The sequence below is a fragment of the Triturus cristatus genome, chromosome 6 (assembly GCF_964204655.1).
Source record: "Triturus cristatus chromosome 6, aTriCri1.1, whole genome shotgun sequence".
Classification (NCBI taxonomy): domain Eukaryota; kingdom Metazoa; phylum Chordata; class Amphibia; order Caudata; family Salamandridae; genus Triturus; species Triturus cristatus.
Genome location: NC_140589.1, coordinates 1258583707 through 1258607256, shown reverse-complemented (window position 1 = coordinate 1258607256; position 23550 = coordinate 1258583707). Strand labels below are relative to the sequence as shown.

Here is a 23550-nt window from a genome sequence, read left to right as displayed (position 1 = left end):
CCTACATCGGGAGGCTGAGTTCCCTGCTGGGTGCTCCAGGGATTCCCTACTGTCCTGACCGCCTGGGGCGGTGACTCTCCTTCCCTCGCCCCGCCCGGACGCCGGGACCCCCCCTGAGCAGTGGGCATACTCCTTTGTCACCCGCCGGGGCTACGCCGCGCCTGGCGCGTGGAAGGGACTGGAACTTCACACTCGCTGGTTCGCCTACGGCGCCATACCAACGCCCGGATTGGCGGAAGGCCCATAACATGGGCAGAATTCGAGGGAGGACGCTGGGGGACCAGCGGGGACCTAGCCGACCTCCCGCTCTGCATGAGCGCGATAACCGCCCTTCCCTGCCCCACGATGCACTTCCTGGGCCTGCTGCTGGACCCCCGGACAAACTGGACCTTATACTCACGGAGATCCGAGCTACCAGGGCGACACTCGAGCTACAGATGGGCACACTTGCCACGAACTTGACGTTGCTCAGGGCGGACCATGGCAAACTGGCAGACACGGTAAAGGAACACGGACGATCTCTTTCGGACCTAGATCCTCGAGTGGCAGCTAACACGTCCGCCTTGCAGCAAATGCAAAAGCAGGTTTCAAGCCTTCTGGATCGGGTGGAAGACGCGGAGGGAAGCAACAGGCGCAATAATATACGCGTTATTGGCCTGCCAGAACGCAGCGAGGGCGTCCAGGCGGCAGAATTTATGGAAACCTGGTTTAGAGAGCACGTGGCGCCCGAGGGACTCTCTCCATACTTCTGCGTTGAACGGGCCCACAGAATCCCAACTGGCCCGCCTAGACCTGGCGCACCACCCCGCCCTCTGATAGTAAAAATCCTAAACTATAGAGACCGCGATGTCCTATTACAGAAGGCGAGAGACAAGGCCACAATTCGGTTCGAGAACCACCGTATATCCCTATACCCGGACTACACCATCTTAGTGCTGAGGCAGAGATCGTCCTTCCAACTGGTGAAGAAAAAGCTGCAGAAAACACAACTCAAATACGCACTCCTGTATCCTGCCCGGCTGAAAGTTATTCACGATAAAAAGACTCATTTTTTCGAGAGCCCGACGGACGCTGAGGAATGGCTGGAAGTTATGGGTATTGGCTCTAGCCAGCTTAGTCCCTCTGCCCGCTCCTCACGGAGCCCGGACACGCCTGTGAAGCGAGACTCCCGTCGCCCTCGGGGCTCAGGCAGGAGTGGCACTGGCCCATCACGTGAACAGCAACACCGTGATCAGGAGGGGGCTCTGGCCGCTGCAGGGGCGCTCCACACGGACCCACACGAGACCCCCACGGACTCGGACGATGGCACTCTGCAGTCTGACTCCGAACATAGCATAACTCTTTTCCCCACGATGACACCTCAGACTGCGGATGTCATAATTGATAACTAACTATACCTGCAACTGATTGCTCTACGAAGCCAGATGTATCCTTTGCAATATTCTTTAGTTGCTGAACCAGACCCTATAAATCTAAGAATGTCTCCTTGGAAGCATATTTGGGTATTGTTTCTGCTGTTCCTGAGGATCTTTTTATTCCCCATAGTAGAGACTGAATTGTTGGCAAAATGATGTGGTTTGCACTATGTACATGGGGAATGGATTACGACCTTCCGAGGGCCCCGGGTCTCTCTCCTCTTGCTGATGGGCCGGGTGGGGTCTCTTGTTGTTGTCATGGACATATTTACTTATGACGCTCCCCCCGAGACAGGGTTTCGTAGAGCCGCCAGGTTCCTGACCCTATTAGGACAAGGGCCATGACTAGGTATAGCCACCTCCCTACCAGCGTATGCACCGCTATTTGTTCCATAATGTTTATGTTTTATAGTTGGGCCCAGCATAGTTCTGATGCTGTGCCAAGTTTTGTTTTTGTTTTGGGGAAAGGGGACTCCTGGTCAAGCTCGAAATACAGACTCCGCGAGTGTGGGAGCTCTGTGTTCTATCGAATAACATGCCCGGATCAGTTCCCACCTTAGGGTCCTATAACTTCCTTACCTGGAATGTGCGCGGACTGGGGGCGATTCAAAAACGCCACAGAGTGCACGCCTACCTCCTTAGATGTAAGACTCATGTGGCGTTTCTCCAGGAATCCCATCTCACTGACTCCGAAACACAAATAATGCGTAAAAAATGGAGAGGTCAGATTTATTCTACTAACTACTCGGCTTTTGCCAGAGGTACGACCGTGTGGGTACGACATGGGGTCCCCTTTCTAGTGATAGAACGCAGGGTGGATGACCAAGGGAGATATATCCTGCTGAGAGGCACGCTGGATGGCACCCCGGTAGTCCTGGGAAGCGTTTATGCCCCTAATTTCGACCAAAACGGTTTCCTACATAGGCTGGGACGGGCATTGGTAGACTGGGAGGGTATACCCTGGGTGTTGGGAGGAGACTGGAATGCTGTGCTGGACACTACTTTAGATAGGTCACACCCACCCTTGCACGGTACCAACGTCAGTAAGTTGACTGCACAGTTCACAACTTGGGTCAGTGGGTGGGCGCTCTTAGACACATGGCGTTGCCTCCACCCCACCCACAAAGAATACTCCTTTTATTCACCGGTAAATAGCCTCCATACCAGAATTGATAGATTTCTCTGCTCTAGATCCATTCTTACACAAGCCAGTCAATCAACATATCTAGCAAAAACCTTCTCAGACCATAACCCACTGGAACTCACCCTCAATTGGGGTAATGTACCTACCCCGGTTCCTACCTGGAAATTACACCCACAGCTATTGGACGATGCCCCGTTCCGTTCATCTCTCTCGGACGTCATAACGACATACCTAGCTGATAACTGGAACACAGCCTCCTCTAATCTGATAGAATGGGATGCCTTGAAGGTAGTGGTGCGAGGGTCGTCGATAGGAAGGTTAGTCGGTGCTAGGCAAGAGGTGCACCAACGACTCCTGAATATCGAACGGCGATTGAACACACTCGAACAGGAGGCGGTGACAGACCCGGGGAAAAAACTAGCGCTACAATCTGCCCATATTGACCACGCAGACGTTCTGGAGACACTACGGACAAGAGATTACAACGCCTTCCTACAGAGGAAACACGCGGAGGCGGATAGGTCAGGTGCTCTGCTCGCCCGCATAGTTCAGGATAGACCGGATACACCAATTATAACCAGAATACGTACACTCACAGGACATATAGTCAATACACAAAAAGAAATAAACACTGCCTTTTATACACATCTTAGCACGCTCTACGCACCACCCATTCCTGTGGAGGACTCCTCGATAACGGAGTTCCTGCAAGATCTCCCCTTCCCGAAACTCCCTGAAAGTGTACAAAAAGCCATAGATGGCCCCATAACCCAACAGGAAATCCGAGACGCGATTAAGGGCCTGCGTCGCAACAAGGCGCCAGGGATGGATGGACTACCAGTGGAATTGTATCATACATTCCGAGAGACCTTGGTACCCATACTAGAATCAGTATACAAACTTGCCTTTGAAACTGGTCACCTCCCTCCTTCTACCATGCAGGCACTGGTCACGTCGATACCCAAACCAGGTAGGGATGGATTGGAAATGTCGAATTATAGACCCCTCTCCTTATTATCTACGGAATATAAAATCCTAAGTAAAGCCCTCGCTAATCGTATTCAATCACACCTTCCCAAACTAGTCCATGAAGATCAATGCGGGTTTCTACAGAACCGCAGCACATCCCTTAATAATAGACGATTACACCACGTAATGACGGCTGCCCAGTCTGCGTACCAGCTCGCAGGCTGCATAGCACTGGACCTGCGACAGGCCTTCGATTCCCTTTCCTGGAGCTTTATGTTTGCGACTCTACAGCGATTCGGGATACCAGACACATATCTTAGATGGGTCCGCCTGTTATATACCTCCCCGACAGCCAGAGCACGCACTGGCCGTTACATATCCGAGCAGTATTCTATTCATAGGGGCACCAGACAGGGATGTCCACTGTCTCCGCTGCTGTTTGTGCTCGCGCTCGAGCCCCTGGCTATAGCGCTCAGGGGTTCAGCGGCCCAACTCGGTATTCCCGTCCACGGTACAGATCACTTGCTATCCATCTACGCATTTGACATATTATTGTATTTACGAGACTTAACGGCAACCAACAGTCCCCTCCCCGAGATGTTTGCCACCTTTGAACGCCTTTCGGGTCTAGCCATAAACCCGGAGAAATCTACTGCATATTTCTTCCGGGACACACCATACCACAGTACCTTGCGATTTGGCGACTACACGCTGTCGGTGGCCCCCACCACCTTTAAATATCTGGGCATACACGTGTACAGAACACCGGTGGACCAAATCGACGGTAACATTGGGAGAGCAGTGACGGCATTGCGTGCCAGTGTGAACTTTTGGTCCTCACTGCCTTTATCAGTGATGGGAAGAGTCGCCATCTCGAAGATGGTTATCTTACCCCGCATACTCTATTATTTCGTAAATTTGCCTGTCGTCCTCCCACTGTCCACTTTTAATACGCTTAATACTATGCTGCTTAATCTCATTTGGGGCACAGGTCGCAGGCGAATAAGCTTGCGGAAGCTGCAGCTGAGTACGCGCGATGGGGGGCTAGGAGTCCCTGACTTCAGAGCCTACTATTATGCAAGTCAACTGCAGTGGTTATCGTACTGGACTGCGGGGAAAAATCTACATGAGATCGGATTTACATCCCATAGATTAGACCGAGGGGAGTTGCACTTCTTACTGCTGCCTGGGGCAAAAATCCCTGCAGATGGCCCCCCCCTACTGACGACAGCTCTGCAATGCTGGAAAAAGTCCTTGTCGTACACCTCACCGACCGCCCCTTATGCACCAAATATTCCCCTCTTGGGGATTCCCACGACACAAGGTAGACTTACAAAAACCAGATTGCGTGATTGGGCTGATGCAGGAGTGGACGACGTTGGGGCTTTCTTCGGAGATAGTAATTTGCTGGACCACGATCTCTTCCGACAATATACCGGCGCACCACCACGTTTATATTTGCTGCACGCGGCTGTGTCCCGCTACATTAAACACGCCTGGGCCCCACAGAGGACCGAACCCCCACAACACTCTTTGGTACATCTTCTGTATTTTATGGGGAAGGGGGGACACCTAGTCAGATGGCTGTACACTGGGATCCGAACACATGCAGCAATCCCACTCACGGCCCTTAGAGCACGCTGGTCCGAGGACTCCGGTAGTGCACTGACGGATACAGCATGGGAATGTATGGTCAAACACCCCAAAAAAGTGTCGCGTAATGCAAGACTGAAGTTTATACAGACTATGATCCTACACAGAGCATACCTTACCCCTGAGAGGATTCATCGCATATTTCCAGACTCCTCACATCATTGTCCCCGCTGCAGAGGGGAAGAGGCAGACTTCCTACATATGTTATGGTCCTGTCCCTGTCTTGGGGATTACTGGGTGGGGGTTCGGGATGCCTTGAGAGCGGTCACTGGACTTCCTGTCCCGGAAGACGCACTGTATTGCCTCGTAGGCCTTCGCAGACGCTCTAAAGTACAGAAAGCACAGTTGCGGTTCGTAGACCTGGCCCTTATCGTGGCAGTGAGAGTCCTTACCATGCGATGGAAATCTCCTAGGAGCCCAGCGGTGTACACGTGGCAGGGCGACATGGTGCAGTGGGGGAAGGCGGAGGGTGCAGCTCTTCGTAGAGAAGAGGATAGGGGGCTCAGGAAACAACCCATTTCGATGGACTGGGAGGCTCTGCTGCTCAAGCTGGAGTCGCTCGATCTATTACCCCCGCAGACTATCCCCACCCCGTAGCACACAGGAGTCCTATACGGTCTCTTTGTGATAGATCTCAGGACTCAGTCACACAGCTGTGCTACACCCGAGGATAATGCTATTTTTGTGGCCTTTATTGTAATGCCACAGAGTGATAGTTGATGAAACCAAAACTTGATTGACCAGGAGTGGGGAGTGGGCGGGCTAGGGAGGGAGGGGATGGTTTCATGAAGTTCGCTTGCTGCATGGAATGTAGTTGTCTCTTATTGTCGATTTATATTGTCAGATCACTTACTTTGATGTTAACGACGCCATTGGAGATCATTGTCTTCGATTTCATCGTTTACGAAATGCCGCCCATTGCCACTATAAGTCATATCTGTAATGTTATTCATATAAAAGTAAAAGACTGTCACTGTTGACTGACTGATACATTTCAAATTTGCTACAGTCATCAATAAAGTTTGTTATAAAAAAAAAAAAAAATGAGGTGCTATTTAGCTATTTCAGCAAAATAAAAAGACAATGCACCGTTGGACTCCAAAAAGTCTATCTCTGTACTAGATGTACCACACTGAGCATCAAGAAAGCAGTCCAAATTGATAGCTAACTTCCCTGATGCCAACTGGGTGCCATGCTTATGCCACCAGTGTCTGTGTTAGACCCGGCATCCTTAGGATGGTCTTCCCTTAACCTTTTTGCTTTTTACCTCCACATTTATCTGTATCTTTTTGTTGGCCTTAGGACCCAGACACTTTACCAGTGATAATCGGTGCTAAAGTGCATGTGCTTCCCACAACGAGTCTAATTGGGTTATTCCATGAGTGGCATACTTAATGTACCTACAAATCCCTTGTAAAGTGGTATATCATAAACCCAGGGCCTGTAAGTTAAATGCTACTAGGGGGCTACAGCACTGATAGTGCCACCCACAGAAGTAGCCTTTCAAATCTGCCTCAAGCCTGTCACTGCAGTGCCTGTGTGTGCAGTCTTACTGCCACTTTGACTTGCCATTTATAACTACTTGCCAAGTCTTAAACTCCCTTTTATTACATAGGTCACCCCTAAGGTAGGACCTTGGTAGCCTTAAAGACATACTGCTGTGCAAGTAAAAGGTAGGACATGTACTGTTATGTTTCCCAAGTCCTAGTAGTGACAAACAACTAAATTCATGTTCACTGCTGTGAGGCCTACCCCTCTCATAGGTTAGCATTGAGAATTCCCTTATACTTGTTTAAGTGGTATTTCCTGCTCAGATAGGAGTAGCTGGTTCATGTTTCATATGTTTGAATAAGGTAACGATAAATCCTCTTAACTGGTGAAGCTGTATTTATCCTGACTGATTTAGAAATGCCACTTTTAGAAAGTGGACATTTCTCTGCACTTACTGTTCTCTGTGCCAGACAGCCTAAACACATCTGGACTGGGTGACAGCTACCCTTGTGTATTCCGTCTAGACCGCCACAAAACAGGACACTCAAAGGCATCTGCATTCTTCTTTCTATGCAAGGAGGGAGGGGAGGGCACTTACACTTCAATAGGTAGTGTCCTGTCCACTAACAAAGGGCTGATTACCCCACCTCCCCCACCACAACCAGCCAGGACTAGATTGACAATGAACCTTGTGCACTTCAGATGGCTCTTTTGAAGTCACCTCCTACATCAAAGGTACTTTGGGTGCAAGTACTGGGGCTCTGACCCCTTCAAATCAGACACTTTGTAGGACTTGTAACCAGACACCGCTGGCTCTACATCTGCACATTGCCAGAAGGACTGCTGTGCAGCCAGGAGGGGCTTATACTCCACTATCTGGTTTGCTGTATTGGCCTGATGCTTGCTTGTTGCAGGAGGGACTTCCATTCTGCTTCCTGCCTTGTTGTGTTGGCCTGTTGCCTTCTTTTGTGCTACCTAGAAATTGTTCTCCAGGGGCTTGTTGACTTGCCCCTTTTTGAAGCCTCTGGGTTATCAAGGGCTTTACTACTTCCATGGAACTCTGGTCATCATGAGTCCGGCAACTGCACTTTGGCTTGCTGCAGATTGTGCCTGATTGCCAACTTGTGCTGTGCTCCAAATGCGCCCTTGATGGGAGAGAGATCGGGCGCCTTCCTGCCTTCCAGTGCATGTTGCAGCAGAGAGATGCATCTTATTGATTTGGAGTATTGCCGGGCAACGCTGACCCCACCTACCTTTTCAGAAGGGAGACTTTTGCAGCGCCACATGCGTACCAACTCCATGCAGCCCCAGGCAGAAGATCACCATATCACGAGCCTCCCCAGTCTGTAGTTCATCTTGATGGACTCTTGCGCCCGGAGAAGGTACAGTGTACAAAGGACCGGTGCAATCCCAGGGCACTCACTGAGGATCTCATGTGCTCATGCTTGTTGGACACGACTTGCACTACTACTTTTCAGCTGCACTATACACAAGCCTCTTTTTGAGGTCTAACTCAATGCAACTCATCGGAGTGACCGCACATAACCTACAAAACACAAGTGTTCTGACAACCGTAAAGCACTGTGATTTGATTGTACTTTCATACACTCATAACTTATAAAAGGCTTACTTTACCAGCATTTTGAACCTCGCATAGCTTGCACAATGTTCACTGTTTTTGTTTTCGGTTTGATCTTGTGTTGTTCAGAATATACTAATCTAGATTTCTAAACCTTTATGGAGTCTTTTTGTGGTGGATTCATTGTGTTACTGTGTGTATGTGTTGCACAAATGCTTTACATATTTCCTCTTTTCATAAGCCTGCCTGATCTATGCCAAGCTACCAGAGGGTGAGCACAGGTTATCTTAGTCATGTATCTAGCTTACCCTGACTAGACTGTGTGGTGGCCCAGGATAGGCCACGTGTATGGGGACAGGATCGTCGCAGACAAAAGGACGGTGAGTCGTGTGTTGGTTGAACCGGAAAGACCCCGAGCGGTCTTCCGATACTTTTATTTATACCCTCGAGGCGAGCCCGCCTCGAGGGGTGGAGGATGCGTGTATGTGGGTATACATTGTATCGTAGAGGCCGAGTGGCACTCTACATCCCTCCAACATTTTAGACAGTGCCCTTCATTTAAAAGTCTCTCTCAAGGCGATGGGCAAACATAGTCTCGGAGTCTTTGGCTTGGAGCTGGGTTATTGCGCAACCTGGAGCCCACTCCCCTGCGGGACACACCGCTCTCATCCTGGCCCCGGGGGTCATGCTCTTCCGCTCGGGTTTGACTCTCCTGACGGTCAGTCGGGGTCCGACATGGAGGCTCCTGGTGGAGTGCCTCCCCATTGCCTCGGGGACGCCCTCTCCGGGGTGTCGGCTCGCTCAGGGAAGTCAATCAGCTCCTCACTTGCTTCTTCACGCGATGGCTCTCCCGCCAGTTCCTCTCCGACTCTCTTGAAGTACGATGCGTTCCTTGTCACCCTCACATCGCCTCTTCCGGCTGTTATCATTGTTCCTTTTGCCGATAGCACCGTCCACACCTCTGGTTCAAAAGGCGTCCTGAACTTCCATCCCGGATGTCGATCTTTCACTATGACCCTGTCTCCAACCACTATGCGGTGTTCGCGGGCTCTCCGGTGTTCACTGGCTTTGTTGTTAGCTCTCTCTCTCCTCTCCTGTACTGCAACATCATCCCGTGCCGGTGGGCTCCAGGACGGATCCGTCGGTATTCCATCCCGCGGGGCTTCTTTAAACAGGAGATGGGCTGGGGCACACTTCGTAGTGCAGTGCGGTGTATGCCGATACGCATCAAGAAACTTAGTTAGTGCCGCTTCCGCATCCTGCCCCTGCTCGGCGGCGATGCGAAGAGCTCTGTTCAGTGTGCGCATCAGTCTCTCAACATCACCATTCGCCTGAGGCCACAGAGGGGTGATTCGCCTGTGCCGGATCGCACGTTGTGCCATGTAGTCCCTGAACTCCTGGCCCTGGAAGGGTGGTCCGTTGTCCGACCGAACCACCTCCGGGTTCCCCAACATGGCGAAGGTCCTCTCCAGAGCCATCCGGATGTGTTGGAACGACGTGGACTCCACCACCTCCACCACCGGGAACTTCGTATACGCGTCCACCATCACCAGCATCTGCCTCCCATCCGGGAAACTGCCGAAGTCCACACTCACATGGCACCATGGGCGATGACACGGTTCCTCCGTGATGACCGGCGCGGCTGGTGAGTCCGCTCCTGTGATTGTACACGCTCTGCACCTCCGTACCAGCTCCTCGACCTTCACGTCCATGGCCGGGAACCAGACCTTGTTTCTTAGGCGGGCCTTGGTCTTCGCCATCCCCTGATGGCCCTCATGCGCCAAACGCAAGCACCTCTCCTGAAGTGCGCAGGGAACAACCAGCAGATGGCCTCGTAACACTGTGCCGCATTCACCAACACTCAGCTCGTGGCGGACTTGCCACATCTGCTGCTGGGCATGTTTCTCTTCCTCCGTGAGCACCTGGTTACCTTCTAGGAACCTTTTCCAGTTGTGGGACGCCAGGGCTTCCTTGACTTTAGTCAGGGTTCGGTCCTGTTCAGTCACCCGGCCAACTTCCTCCAGGGTCATTGCATCCGGGCAGGCATCTCTGCCAATCATCTTCACGTAGGCGTCAGAGTATCGGACGTCTACAGGGACGCACGCAGGGGGAAGGTCTTCAGGGTGCCGGGACAGGTAGTCAGCCGGATTGTGCGCTCCGGGACGGAAGACCACTGTGAGTCGGTATTGCTGCAGTTGTACCGCCCAGCGTTCAATCCGTGGCGGGGCTAGCCGTGTGGTGCCTCCAAACAGCGGGACCAGCGGTTTGTGGTCCGTGACTACTGTAAAGTCCGGTCCGAACAAATACAGATGGAAATGCTGGCAGGCCCACTTGATCGCGAGAGCCTCTCTTTCAATCTGGGCGTACCGCGTCTCGGTGTCAGACAGTGCCCGACTGGCATACGCGACCGGCTTCCATGTGCCCTTTTCGTGCTCCTGGAGCAACACCGCTCCGAGGCCCACCGGACTGGCATCCACGACAAGCTCCGTTGGCTTCCCCGGGCGGAAGTACGCCATGACCGTCTTGTCTTGTAGGGCCGCCTTGATCTGCGCAAACGCTGCATTGGCCTCTACGGTCCACCGCCAGGGCTGGTCACTTCTCGTGAGGACACGGAGGGGTTCTGACAATGCCGCCAGGTTCGGGATGAATCTCCCGCAATAAGTCGCCATGCCGAGGAAACTCCGCACTTCGGTTGGTGATTTGGGTATGCTGGCTGACCTCAGGGCGATCGCTTTCTTAGGGTCTACTTTTAGGCCGTCTCGTGTGAAGGTGTAACCAAAGAAATCGATGGATTCCTGATAAAACACACACTTCTCTTTGTGCAGAGTGAGGCCATGGTCCCTGAGCCGTCGGAGTGTGGCTCTCAACTGTGCATGGTGATCCTCTAGGGTGCAGGAGAACACGAGGATGTCGTCACTCAGGTTGATCACTCCGGTTAAACCAGACAGGGTTTCCTTGATGGCATTCTGGAATACCTCTGCGGCCGACGATACCCCGAAGCTGAGGCGCTTGTACCTTCTCAGGCCCACATGCGTCGCAAACGTCGTGATGTATCTGCTGCCCGGCTCCAGCTCCAACTGGTGGTAACCCGCGTTGAGGTCTAGTTTGGAAAACCACCTGGCCCCATTAAGATCTGCAACGATATCATCCATGGTCGGCGTGACATGGCGCTCCCTTTTGACCGCTGCATTGGGTAGCCGCATGTCGACGCACAGCCTGATTGCCCCGGGCTGCTTCGGTTTGGGGGCGACCACCAACGGGGATACCCAGGGCGTGGGACCTGAAACCTTCTCGATGACTCCCAGCGCTTCAAGTTTTGCCAGTTCAGCTTCGACTTGGGGCCGCAGGTTGTAGGGTACTCGTCGGTGTCGCAGTGCTAATGGCCTGACCGTGGGGTCTATGTGAAGTTTGAATTGCTTTCCCTTCAGCTTCCCCAGACCCTTGAACAGTTCAGGAAACTCTCTTAGAATGTCCTCCGCGTGTGCTTCGTGCACTTCGTTCGTGAAGAACACGAGGCCCAAGTTTTCGGCCGTGTGGCAGCTTAAAAGGGTGCCCCTTTTCCCTTCTGTCACATGAAACCGGGCCATGGTGGTGAGGGGGCCACTAGTGACTGGCGCTTCAAACGTGCCCCTCAGGGGAAGGGGGTCGACTCCTCCATACGCGTAGATTCTCGCTTTGGTTGGGAGTAGCGGAGGTCGGTGTTCCAGGGCCTCGAATTGTTGGGAGTCCATGACATTCACTGTCGCTCCTGTGTCTATGAGCGCCTGAAGGGTGGTGTCCATTATTCTGACCGAGCACATGGGAGGCGGCCTCCGCCGGCTCCCGGACTGGCCCACAAACGATACGTAGTAGATCTCGTCGTCCTCTTCTTCCAAGTCGAGGTTAGGCTGGTGCGGCGCTTCCTTTTCTGCCTCCTCGGACTCCGCGATTGACAGTTGGCGGACCCTTTGCGTGAAACCTCGCGGCTTCCTTGGGGTAGGCCGTGGCTGGCTACTGCGGCAGACTTTTGCGTAGTGGTTCAATCTCCCGCAGCGGGAGCACTCGCGCCCTTTCGCTCCGCACGTGGCTGTGGGGAGGTGGTCTTCCCCGCAATTCCCGCAGGGCCCTCCGGGTGGCGGTCGTGTTCTCCCAGGCGCGGGTGTCGGCCTCCTCCGAATAGCATCCACGCGCTCCTCCTTGATCTGGGGGGTTCTGGTGGCGGTCTGCACCGGGGCAGGCTTGTGTAGGGCCGCAGCCATCTCTTCCGCCCTGACGTCCGAAAGTTCGTATGAACGGGCAAGCACCAAGATCTGATCCAGCGTGATCCCCGGCTGGCGCAGTATCAGTTTCCAGAGCAGTTTCGACTTGCATCCAAGGATGATCTGGCTCCGTATCTCTTCACGGTGATCGGCAAACTCACAGGTGGCCCCCAGTTTCCGCAGGCGCGCATGGAACATGTCGATGGACTCATCTTCCAATTGTAGTGACCGTCGAAATTTGAATTTCTCGAAGTCCAGATTTAGCTGTGGATCGAAATGTCTGTTGAGGGCCGCCACCGCGCCGTCGTAGTCATCCGCATTGCCCGTGTTCGGCAGGGTCTCGAAGAGATCATAGATTTCGGACCCCCCATAGAAAATCAACAGGGAGCGCTTAACAGTTCCATCCGTCTCACGGGTCCCCGTGAAGTAGTTGTTCAGTTGACCGACCCATGCCCTCCAACGGGGTGCAGCAGTGGCCGGGTCCGCCATCTCGCTGAACGGCGGGAGCGGGTTGGTCGTCGCATGGTGACGGGGTGGGTCAACTGCCTGGCGTCCCCCTCCAGCAGGTGCAGCCGACTGGGCTGGTGCGGCGCTCCCTCCGGCTCCTGGCTGGTTGCTCATCGCGAGCTGCAGGCACACCACTCCTTGCGTCCCACACACGAACCAGCTGGCGGGCAGGCGAGCGGCAGGGGGCGCGTGGGGCAGGCGTACTCACTCAGACCTCGAAGACGTCAGCAGCGTCCCCCTGCGTCTCTTGATGGCAGCAACGACGCTCCGCATCCGCAGGGATCACCAGGGCCAGAAACGGGTCTTGCAGCTGCCAATGCTTGATGAGGGACAGTAGAAGAACCCTCTTGCAGCAGCCAGTGCTTGTTGCTGGCAGGACGTTTTTTTTTTTTTTTTGACAGTTCGTGTTGGTATTGGGCCTCTCTCCTCCTCCGGTCTCCTTGCACTCGCCAGTGCTCGTTAGGTGGAGGGAACACCCACCACGCGGCCAGGCCACAGCCAGTCAGAGGCCCGGGGCGTCACAGCAGGCAGCAGGCAGGAGACGCTCCACGAGGTGCAGCGGGGCGGGGCACTTCCAGGGCCTCGCTGATGAATGCAGCGCCGGGGGAGGGAGATGCGCGTTCAGCGCGCCAAGGCAGCGCCTCACCGGACCGTCCGCTCAGGGAATCCTCAGGCTCAACACGCTGGCGCCGCGGAGGGCCGGAACAGCAGGCGGCACTCCGGTCCGGAGCGCGACAGGCGGGAAGCGCTGATGGTGAAGGAGCGTTACGGGTGGGCTCCGATGACGCCGCGGGCAGCAGGACGAGCTGGCAGCACGCAGCGGGACCTCCGGCCTCGTCGCCAATGTGGTGGCCCAGGATAGGCCACGTGTATGGGGACAGGATCGTCGCAGACAAAAGGACGGTGAGTCGTGTGTTGGTTGAACCGGAAAGACCCCGAGCGGTCTTCCGATACTTTTATTTATACCCTCGAGGCGAGCCCGCCTCGAGGGGTGGAGGATGCGTGTATGTGGGTATACATTGTATCGTAGAGGCCGAGTGGCACTCTACATCCTGGTGCATTCTGCCTGGCCTGGGGGTATACCAAAGCCAACCAGCAAACCCCATTTCGAAAAGTATGTTATAGCAGTCACAACCCAACTGTTCAATCTAGAAAACCTCTGCAATGCTACCTAGCTTGAGGTGGAATCTCCTACTGGTAAAGCCTTATTCTCACACTATGTAGCCTAAGGACAATGTCTCAACCAGTAATCATTAGGGGGCACAATTACAAAGTGAGTATAAACAACTCCAAGGGGGAAGAGAAGGGATACCACAAGAAAGTATGGCAGAATATAGATTATGATTCTTAAGTAGTTTTATCAGCACTACAGTACAATTTTACAGAAAGTAACCATAACACACAAGTGTGAACTGAACGTGCTAGTGACAGTGAACAATGGAGTGACACAAGGGTGAGAAAACAGCGTGAATGGCGAATAACAAAGTGTAGAAATAATCAAGTGGTCAACAGTACAGAAAAATATCCCCAAAGGTAGGTATTTTGATTAGGATTGAGTTGGTTGACCACCTCAATGCCACGGTTTGCACTGGGCAGTTGACTGTGTTTTGACCTGTTCAATTCCAGGTCATCATCAGGACAATGGTTACTGATTACGGTATAGTGCTGGGATAGTAGTTGTAAATTACTCCAAACGACGAGCGTGAGCAGGGGGCTCCTTAACTGAACAGGTCTGATGAGGAAAATCCATGTTTGGAGAGTAGGAAACAAAACACCTGGCCCGTGAGAGGGACATGGATGCGCGTCGCGATTCTATCTTGGGATTGGCGAATCAATCAGCCAGCGGCATGGAAACCGCTATCACTTGGTCAAAGCTGGGCGAGCGAAGCGCCCTCTGTCAGCCGCAATTGCACACTAAGCAAATGTTTTACCCTTTTCTCATTACAAATTGTATGGTGAAACTTGGTCTCAGAACTTTTCAAACTGCGTTTAACAGGGGATTAGTATTTAATTAGTGGTGTGTTGGAGAAGAAAGAAATCTGAAAACTTACATTATCATTCACGATTCTTCTCAAATTATTCCTTTACTATGAACACACAACACAACATTTACCCCACTGCTATAGGACCTCAGAGACTTACCTCACACACGCTTCTTAGCAGCTCAATTTTGCGATGGATTGAAGGAAGTGCGTCTAAAAAGGTGTCCCGGAAAAGAATACAGAAGGTCCGTTCGTAAAAGTTAGGGATGAGTGATAGTTCATAGAGGAACCTGGTGGGGAGAAAAATGTCTTTAGTTCTAGAAGAATCATTAAGCCATGAAATAGCAAAGAGCGGTCGCAATTATTAATACCTTGTTTATAGTGCATATTCATTGCGATGTTAAAGAGCAGATGAAATTGGATTACAAAAAGCAAGGTTTACTAACATCGGTCTTAATTTTTTTTTTTTTAATGCAACACATCATAATCTAGGAACTGTCCTGTAAAAAGCTTACATTTGTGCACTTTTTTGGGAAACATTATGCATCAACTAACACTGCCTGCAGTGCTCCGACTATGGATGCATCAGCACTCAAGAGGTCATATACAGTAACAGTTAGGGTGATCAACCATAGCCAAATTAAATTCATACTATGTCCGACTCTTCATCATGAAGTTTTACTAGCTGAGATAATCGTGCATTAAAATAACACCCGTCTAAGATTGTGATTACATTTCAGCAGGCCATTAAGTGGGATAAAAAACACTTGGGGAGGTGGGGGGTCTCTCAAAGGGGCGTAGCTGATGTAATTAAGGAGTGGCTTAAAAACACAAGCTTAAAACCTGTGCTTTGCATAGTGTGCCGCCCGACTGGTATTTCACTGCTTCTATCATTGCATCCAGATATATAATATAAGTAACATTACACCTACAACGAACCAGGACTATTGGCTTTGCCAATAGTTGTTAATTGCATACGACAAATAAGCAACTATGGCTTCCTCGTATAACATATTGGAAAAGAGGACCGAGAAACAGCCCGATAAAGCAGTTATTTTCTGTAAGTTTGAAATGAAAGTAAAACAATATCAGGTGACATTCCAATATTGTTCAATATACGGGTGCCCCCGGGTTAATATTATTTCATGTTATGTAAAGTGTAATACCTGTGATTAGCGTGCGGAGTCCAGTGCGCCTATAAGTGCGGAGTTGGACATAACAATGCTACACAACAGGGCTTTATGTGGGATGAAAAAACTGGGGGGGGGGGGGTCTCTCAAAAGGGCATGGCTTGAAAACACAAAAGTTAAAAATCTGTGCTTAGCATAGTGTGCCGTCCGACTTGTATTTTGCGGTTTCTGTCATTGCATCCAGATATAATAACAGTAACATCATACCTACAAGTTAGGACTATTGGCTTTGTCAATGGTTGTTAATTGCATAAGATAAATAAGCAGCAACTATGGCTTGTAAATAATATTGAAAAAGCTTCTATTTAGAGCCCTGGTGACACCACAACAATGTTGCTGCTCCTCAATTTCAAAAAGAGAAGGGAAATCCAGAGAGAAAATGACTCTTTAAAGGATTTCCCTTTCCCTACAACGCTCACCTGGCATGACGTCATGCCCTAACTTCTCCACTCGTGAGAAGTGAGCAGTGTGAGCACGTGCACATCGATGTGCCTGCTGTCACTGCAGTTCGGAAGAAAACTGACCACCTGTCTCAGGACACAAAACAGAGCCCGACAGAGACCCGTTTCGAGGCCCCCTTTAAAAAACTGTCGGTGCTCAGCACCGGTGAGACCTGGCCCACTTGAAGCCCTACTACACAAGTTGCCTTTTATGCATTCCCATCTACTTACAGTCTATGACGGAATTAACAGCAAGACTAGGCTTTCTGCTTCAAAATATTAACTTCCGGGTCAGAGCCCTATGTCTTCTATAAACACTTACAGCTGTAGTGTCCGGCGCGCGCGAGGCGTTCTAGCCTTCCGCGCTGCCGGGGTGCGCTAGCGCTGACGCGTGACGTCAGACGCTAGCGAGTTTAAATAAAGAGGCGTGGCCTCGACTCGTTAGTCGGAGCCCCGTGTGAAACTAGAGAATACCGGCTACCGTGTCTCTTTTAGCGCGATTGCGCAACCATGTAATTTAGAGCGTTTAAAACGCTACACTGGCGACGAGGGGTGTCTAGAGCCCTGATGTGCTGCTTTTGTGCCCCACAGCATATATTTTGGCCTCCCATGTGTCCTGAGCTGGAGTGTGCAGCCCCTCCTCATGGTGACCCGGCTGTGCCTGCTGCTGGGCCTGGTGGGGGATACTGCAAGTGCCCTGGAGGCCCATCCAGCCATCGGCAGGGACTCTGTGTGCGCCCTGGTGCCCCTTTCTACAGCCTGTAAGGGGTATGTCTCGCCCAGGCGGTGCCGCGCCTGCTCCACGAGGTGCCTGACGACGACTGCGCCCTCCACCGGATCGGGCCTACGCCGGGCGAGATCGCCTAAGCCCATGAGCGCCTGAGGAGTCCCGCGGATGACGTCTGGAGGTAGGCGCGCCCACCGGTTGGTGTAGAAGCGCAAGGGAAGTCAACGCGCAACACCCAGAGGGGGTGCACGCCTGTCGGCGTCGACGCAGAGGAGAGGGAGCCAGCTTCCACCGCGTGCTGCGCACGTGCCAAGATGGCGTCGATTCCCACCATTGAGCCGTTTGCCGTTGACGGTGCCCCGTCGTCCCTTGCCCCGCGCTGGAGGGATTGGACAGACCGTCTACAAATCTACTTCGAAGGGGCTGGCATCGTGAGGGAACGGCGCAGAGCGCTGCTGCTCCACCTAGGAGGCAAAGGCATCCACCATATATACAAAACTCTCGTGGAAGCCACGCCGAAAATGTACCACACACTGCTGAACGCGCTCAACGCCCATTTCGAGCCCATGGCGAACAGAGACTATGAAAGGTTCATCTTTCGTCAAGCCAAACAAGAGGCGGACGAGTCCCTGGATGCGTTCCATGGCAGGCTGAAGGAGTTAGCCAGCACGTGTGGGTTCCGTGTCGAACAGGAAGAGATCCGAGGGCAGATCATACAGGGGTGTTACTCATCCAAGCTTCGTGTCACGGTCCTCCAGGAAGAAGGAAAGCCCCTGGCGGACATCCTTACTCTCGGACGGTCGAAGGAGCTATCGCAAGCGAGGGCCTCGCATATGGAAGCAGCCCTACATCGCCCTGTGAAGACGGAGCAAGTGCAAGTGGCGGAAGCGGTGAACGTAGTGCGGCCTAAAGGAAGGCAAACCGGAGGGAAACGGCAACCGGAGGTAAAGAAGAAGGACTGTGGGTACTGTGGCGGCCAACCCCACCGCATGCAAGACTGCTCGGCCAGAGGGAAAAAGTGCGGCGCCTGTGGGTGGATGAACCACTTCGCGGCGGTGTGCCGGTCCACCAGAGTCAAGAAGGAGGCGGCCCACGCGGTACGCGAAGAGGCAGACAGTGAAGACATGGATGACAACACCGAAGAGTACCCAGTCCATTATGTGTTTGCAATCCACCAACCACAGAAGAAGAAGCGCAGACTTCTGAAATGTCGCATCCTAGTCCAACAACAAGAGGTAAAGGCGACAATTGACACTGGGGCCTCCATCGAGCTGATGGCCGCCAATGTCTACCATCAACTGCGTGTCAAACCCCGCTGCAAGAGACGAAGATTCGGGTGTTCGCGTACGGCCAGAAGACGCCCATTCCCCTCATCGGGTGCTTCAAAACAGAGCTACAACATGGTGAGAGGAGCATCAACACCACCATCTATGTCACGGAAGAGGGCAGCGGGATGCTGCTGAGCGGGCAATCGGCCGAAGAATTGAGACTGATATCGTTTGCCATGGCAGTCCTGGTGGAAGAACTGGATACCATCATGGAAGAGTTTGGAGAAGTTTTTAACGGCATCGGGTGCCTGAAAGGAAAGGAAGTATCCTTACACATCGACCCGTCGGTCCAACCAGTGGCGCTGAGGCACCGGCAAATCGCTTTCCACCTAAGGCAAAAGGTCGAGGAGGAGCTGGAGGCCCTGGAGAGACAAGGCATCATCGAAAAGGTCAGTGGGCCAACCCCGTGGGTATCCCCGATCGTCATCGCCAGGAAGCCGAAGCAGCCAGGACAAGTCCGCATCTGTGTGGACATGCGCCTCCCTAACGCCGCGGTCAAGAGAGAGCGACACCTGACGCCCACCATTGATGACATCCTGGGAGAGCTGAACGGGGCCAGGTGGTTTTAGAAGATGGACCTACGGTCAGGCTACCACCAGCTACCACTTCATCCGGACTCGAGGTACATCACCACATTTTCCACACATGTGGGCCTCAGACGGTATCGGCGCCTGAACTTCGGCATCTCGAGTGCCGCCGAGGTATTCCAAAATACCATCAGAGAAGTGCTCAGTGGGCTCCCCGGCGTGCTCAATGTGAGCGACGGCCTGCTCATATACGCGTCAACCATAGAGGAACACCACCAGCGGCTGAGAGGGGTCCTCAAGAGGATTCAGGAGTCAGACTTGACCCTGCACCGGGAGAAGTGTCAGTTCCTGCAGAACAAGATCAGTTTCTTTGGGTACACCTTCTCGGACCTCGGGGTGGCCCCAGACCCGGACAAGGTGAAGGATGTCCAAGAAGCCCCAGCTCCGACGAACATCTCGGAGGACCGGAGTTTCCTGGTCATGGTCAACTTCTGCGGCAGTTTCATTCCGGACCTCTCCAACCTCACCAAACCCCTCAGGGAGCTGACCAAGTCGTCCACTACGTGGCAGTGGGGCCCGGAACAGGAGCAGGCGTCCCAAGCAACGAAGGCGGCCCTGTCCGCGGACACTACCCTCTCGTACTTCGACCAAGCAAAGCCCACCAACGTGGCGGTCGACGCGAGCCCGTTTGGGTTGGGAGCGGTCCTGACAACTCCAGGACAAAGAGGAGTGGGCCCCCATTGCCTACGCCAGCCGGTCCCTGACCGAAACAGAGCAGCGGTACTCGCAAATCGAGCGAGAAGCCATTGCCATCCACTGGGCATGCCGGCATTTTCACGTGTATGGACATCATTTCACGGTAACAACCGATCACAAGCCACTCATTCCTCTATTCCAAGGGTCGTCCTCGAAGTCGCCACCCCGGATTGAAAAGTGGATACTCCAACTACAAGGGTACGACTACTGGGTGGAGTACAAACCAGGGGCCACGAACCCGGCGGACTATCTGTCACGGCACCCGCGGAAAGCCACAACAGAAGAGAAGGAGGAGGCCGAGGATACAGAGGAGTACGTCCGGTATGTGACAGAGCGGTCACGACCCCTCCCAATGAGCCTGGCCGCAATCATAGAAGCCTCAGAAGGTGATGAATGTGTGAGAGCAGCGGCGGAGGCTGTCAGGTCGGGAGATTGGAGGACGATCCAAGCCTCGCTACACAAAAGGACGCCCCAAGCCAAGCTGACACTGGAATCATTCTTGAAAGTGAAAAGTGGGAGGAGCCTAGCGCGCAACCAAGATGGCCGCGTAGGCTTACGGCTCTCGAGGGCCTCCGCAACCTCCCACGTCTATCCTGACTTAATCCTGGTTTATTTGACGGGCTTTTGCAGATGAACTTGCGCTGAGGTGCCACCCGTTTTCCAAATTCAGATCGGACGCCGGGACCCGGAATGGTTGCACTCTGAAGTTTGCGGCCTGCTCTTGCCTTGGTCCCGATCTCGAGCTGGTGAAGTGCCCGGATACGAAGTGAACAACAGCGGCTGGCTGGGCTTGATCTGCCACGGACCCCGCACTTTCACTTTCGTTTTCAAGCTTGTTCTCTGATATCGGCTGAGAGACTTTGGTGTTTCAGAGGGGCGTGGACGGCAAAGTGTCTGGCCTGACTCTCGGACTATACATGGGCTGACTGTCAGCGACGGCTGTGTTCAATTGAATTAGCTACCTGGTCCCTTTTTCCTGGTGCGGGCGGGTGCCGGCCTTGGTGGCCTCCGGACGATGGCGGCGAGACTAGACGGAGACAAGTCGAAACCCAAATCAACCCGGAGGGGTGCCTATACCCAGGTCAATAACATGGATCGATATGCGCAGGCAAAGGGATCCCCTGGTGGCTCGCATAAATCGCCTGAGAGGTCTAAGGAGGTCTCAGGCCCATCGTCAGAGTTGACCCTGCTAGACGTCATGGGCGCCATTGAGGAGACGAAGACCGCTGTGGGTCAGCAGTTTGATACCCTGGCTCATAAACTGGACGCGGTCCTGATCGATGTGAATTTGGTCAGGGCAGACCTGTCCAAAACTAACGAGCGGGTCGACTCCTTGAGTCAAGCGGCGTCGAGCCAAACTGTGGACGTGGCCGCCCTGCAGACGGAGGTCCGTAGGTTGCGGCTAGCCAGTGACCTGACGGACCGTCGACTTGAGGACTCCGAAAGCAGGGCTAGACGGAACAATGTTCGTATCATTGGAGTGCCGGAAAGATCGGAGGACTCTGCTGCGGATCTTTTTGTGGAGGATCTGGTGACCAATCGTCTCGCGCCCAAGGGACTGAGCAAGTTCTTTGCGGTGGAGCGGGCCCACAGGATTCCGGGTGGTGCGCCCAAGGTGGGTGCTCCCCCGCGGCCTATAATCGCCCGACTCTTTAACTTTCGGGATAGGGATGCTATCCTTCAGGCGTCGAGGGTGGCCAGGCCGCTGAAGTTTGAGAACTCCAATGTCAGCTTTTACCCGGACTTCACGCAAGCGGTCCAGAAACAACGGCTGGGATTTTTGGGTGTCAAACGGCGCTTGAGGGACATGGAGCTGAAATATGCGATGTTATTCCCGGCGAGGCTGCGGGTTGAGTTTCAGGGTCGTTCCCACTTTTTCGACCGGCCGGAGGCGGTTGGAGACTGGTTGGATGCCCTGCCTCGGGGACAGGATCGAGACGTCTGATGGCGGAGAGCGGACGGGATTTGGTGGAGCAGGACTAGAACTTGGTTCCTGGTGATGGATTGGACTGGTGACGTTTTGTACCTTGGCTCAACTGGACCCTAGTTTGGCACAATATGCCCTCCAAATGCCTGGGGGTTGTGGGGAGCTTATTGGGGTCCTTTCCTCCTTCTGGGGTTCTTTTTGTGGTATATGTTAGGGCGACAGGCACACTGCGAGTTGGGGGGGCTGTTTGGGCTCAAGCAGGGGTGCAGGGAGGGGGGAGTTGTGGTTTGGAGATTGTGGGGGAGGGGGGTTGTTGGGGATTGTTTGTTTGTTTCGCAAGGCAATGTGAAGTTCTCTGCTGACTTATCCGGGTTGTGCTTCCCGGGATGTGGGTATCATGCACGGGAGTGGGATGGGGGGTAGGGGATTGAGAATCCTTTCGTGGCATGTGAATGGACTGGGGGACAGGATTAAGCGCGGGGTGGTGTTGCAGTTTTTGAAGCGGATTTCGCCCGACATTGTTTTCCTGCAGGAGACACATTTGATTGGGAACTCCTTCCATGCCCTAAATAGGCGGGGCTATCGCCTTGCCGCTCACTCTGGTTTCACTTCTGGCTCTAGGGGAGTGGGCATTTTGGTTAGGGCCTCTCTCCCATTGGAAGTGGACGAGGTGCTTCACGATGACAGGGGGCGCTATGTGGCACTGGTGGGGAGATGGGAGGGTAGGACTATTTCGCTCGTGGCTGTGTATGTGCCTCCGGGGTTACAGACGGCAACATTTGCTGATTTGGGGCGTTTGGTCCTGGGACTCCCTGGGGGGGTTCTGGTGTTGGGGGGTGACTTTAATGCCGTTGTCTCCGGGTTGGAGGACCGTCACCCCCCCAGGGATCTCCCTAGGGCTCAGGCCTGGTTGGGTGGCTTTTTGGACACTTTGGGACTTGTAGATTGCTGGAGATTGATGCACCCGGGACAGGCGCAATATACCTTTCACTCGGGGGCCCATGGGAGTCTCCCGAGACTTGATTACATGCTTATGCCGGCGATCCAAGCTGGGATGATTGGGGAGGTGCGTCATTTAGCCCGAGGTATTTCTGACCATTCCCCTATATGGTTGCAACTGAAGGTTGTCCCTGGGGCAGAGGGGAGAGTGGCACCCATTGGCCCCTGGTATCTACGTAACCCTAAGATCCGCGCGGAACTGGTCAAATCCACTGATCACTACTTCAATGATAATGTGGGGTCAGTGTCGTCGGCCGTCTCCCTATGGGAGGCTTATAAAGTGGTGATCAGGGGACAGGCCTTGTCCCTTATCTCCCATGCTAAGAGGTGCGAGAGAGCAGAGGTGGTTCGCCTGGAAACTGAAATAGCTGAAAAGGAGGAGGACTTGGAGCGGGGAGTTACTGATGAGAAATTGCATGTTCTCAGCCTCAAACAATCAGATTATAGAGCGCTAGTCACGGAAGCCGCTAAAGTGATGAGTAGAGAGCAGCAAGGACGACTGTATGATGTGGGGGATAAGGCCGGAAAGTTGATTGCTTGGTTGGGTAAGAAGGAGAGAGCGAGCAGGGTGGTGCCCGTTGTGGAGAGAATGGATGGAGTGCGTGTGACTGACCCGGTGGAGATCGTTGACTGCTTTGCGGCTCATTTCCGCGGGGTATACTCTCCGGTTTCTGTGCG

At 53.3% G+C, this 23550-nt stretch overlaps 1 protein-coding gene across 4 annotated transcripts in view; it reads right to left on the bottom strand.

The window, feature by feature from the left end:
- The window catches only part of LOC146821271 (uncharacterized), an 838501-nt gene that overhangs the window by 304063 nt on the left and 510888 nt on the right, over positions 1-23550 (bottom strand). For all 4 annotated transcript variants that reach the window (XM_085612209.1, XM_085612210.1, XM_085612207.1 and 1 more), the window contains one exon: positions 15139-15268. In XM_085612209.1, the coding sequence (XP_085468335.1) occupies positions 15139-15268 (130 nt within the window). The remainder of the gene's footprint in view (positions 1-15138; positions 15269-23550) is intronic.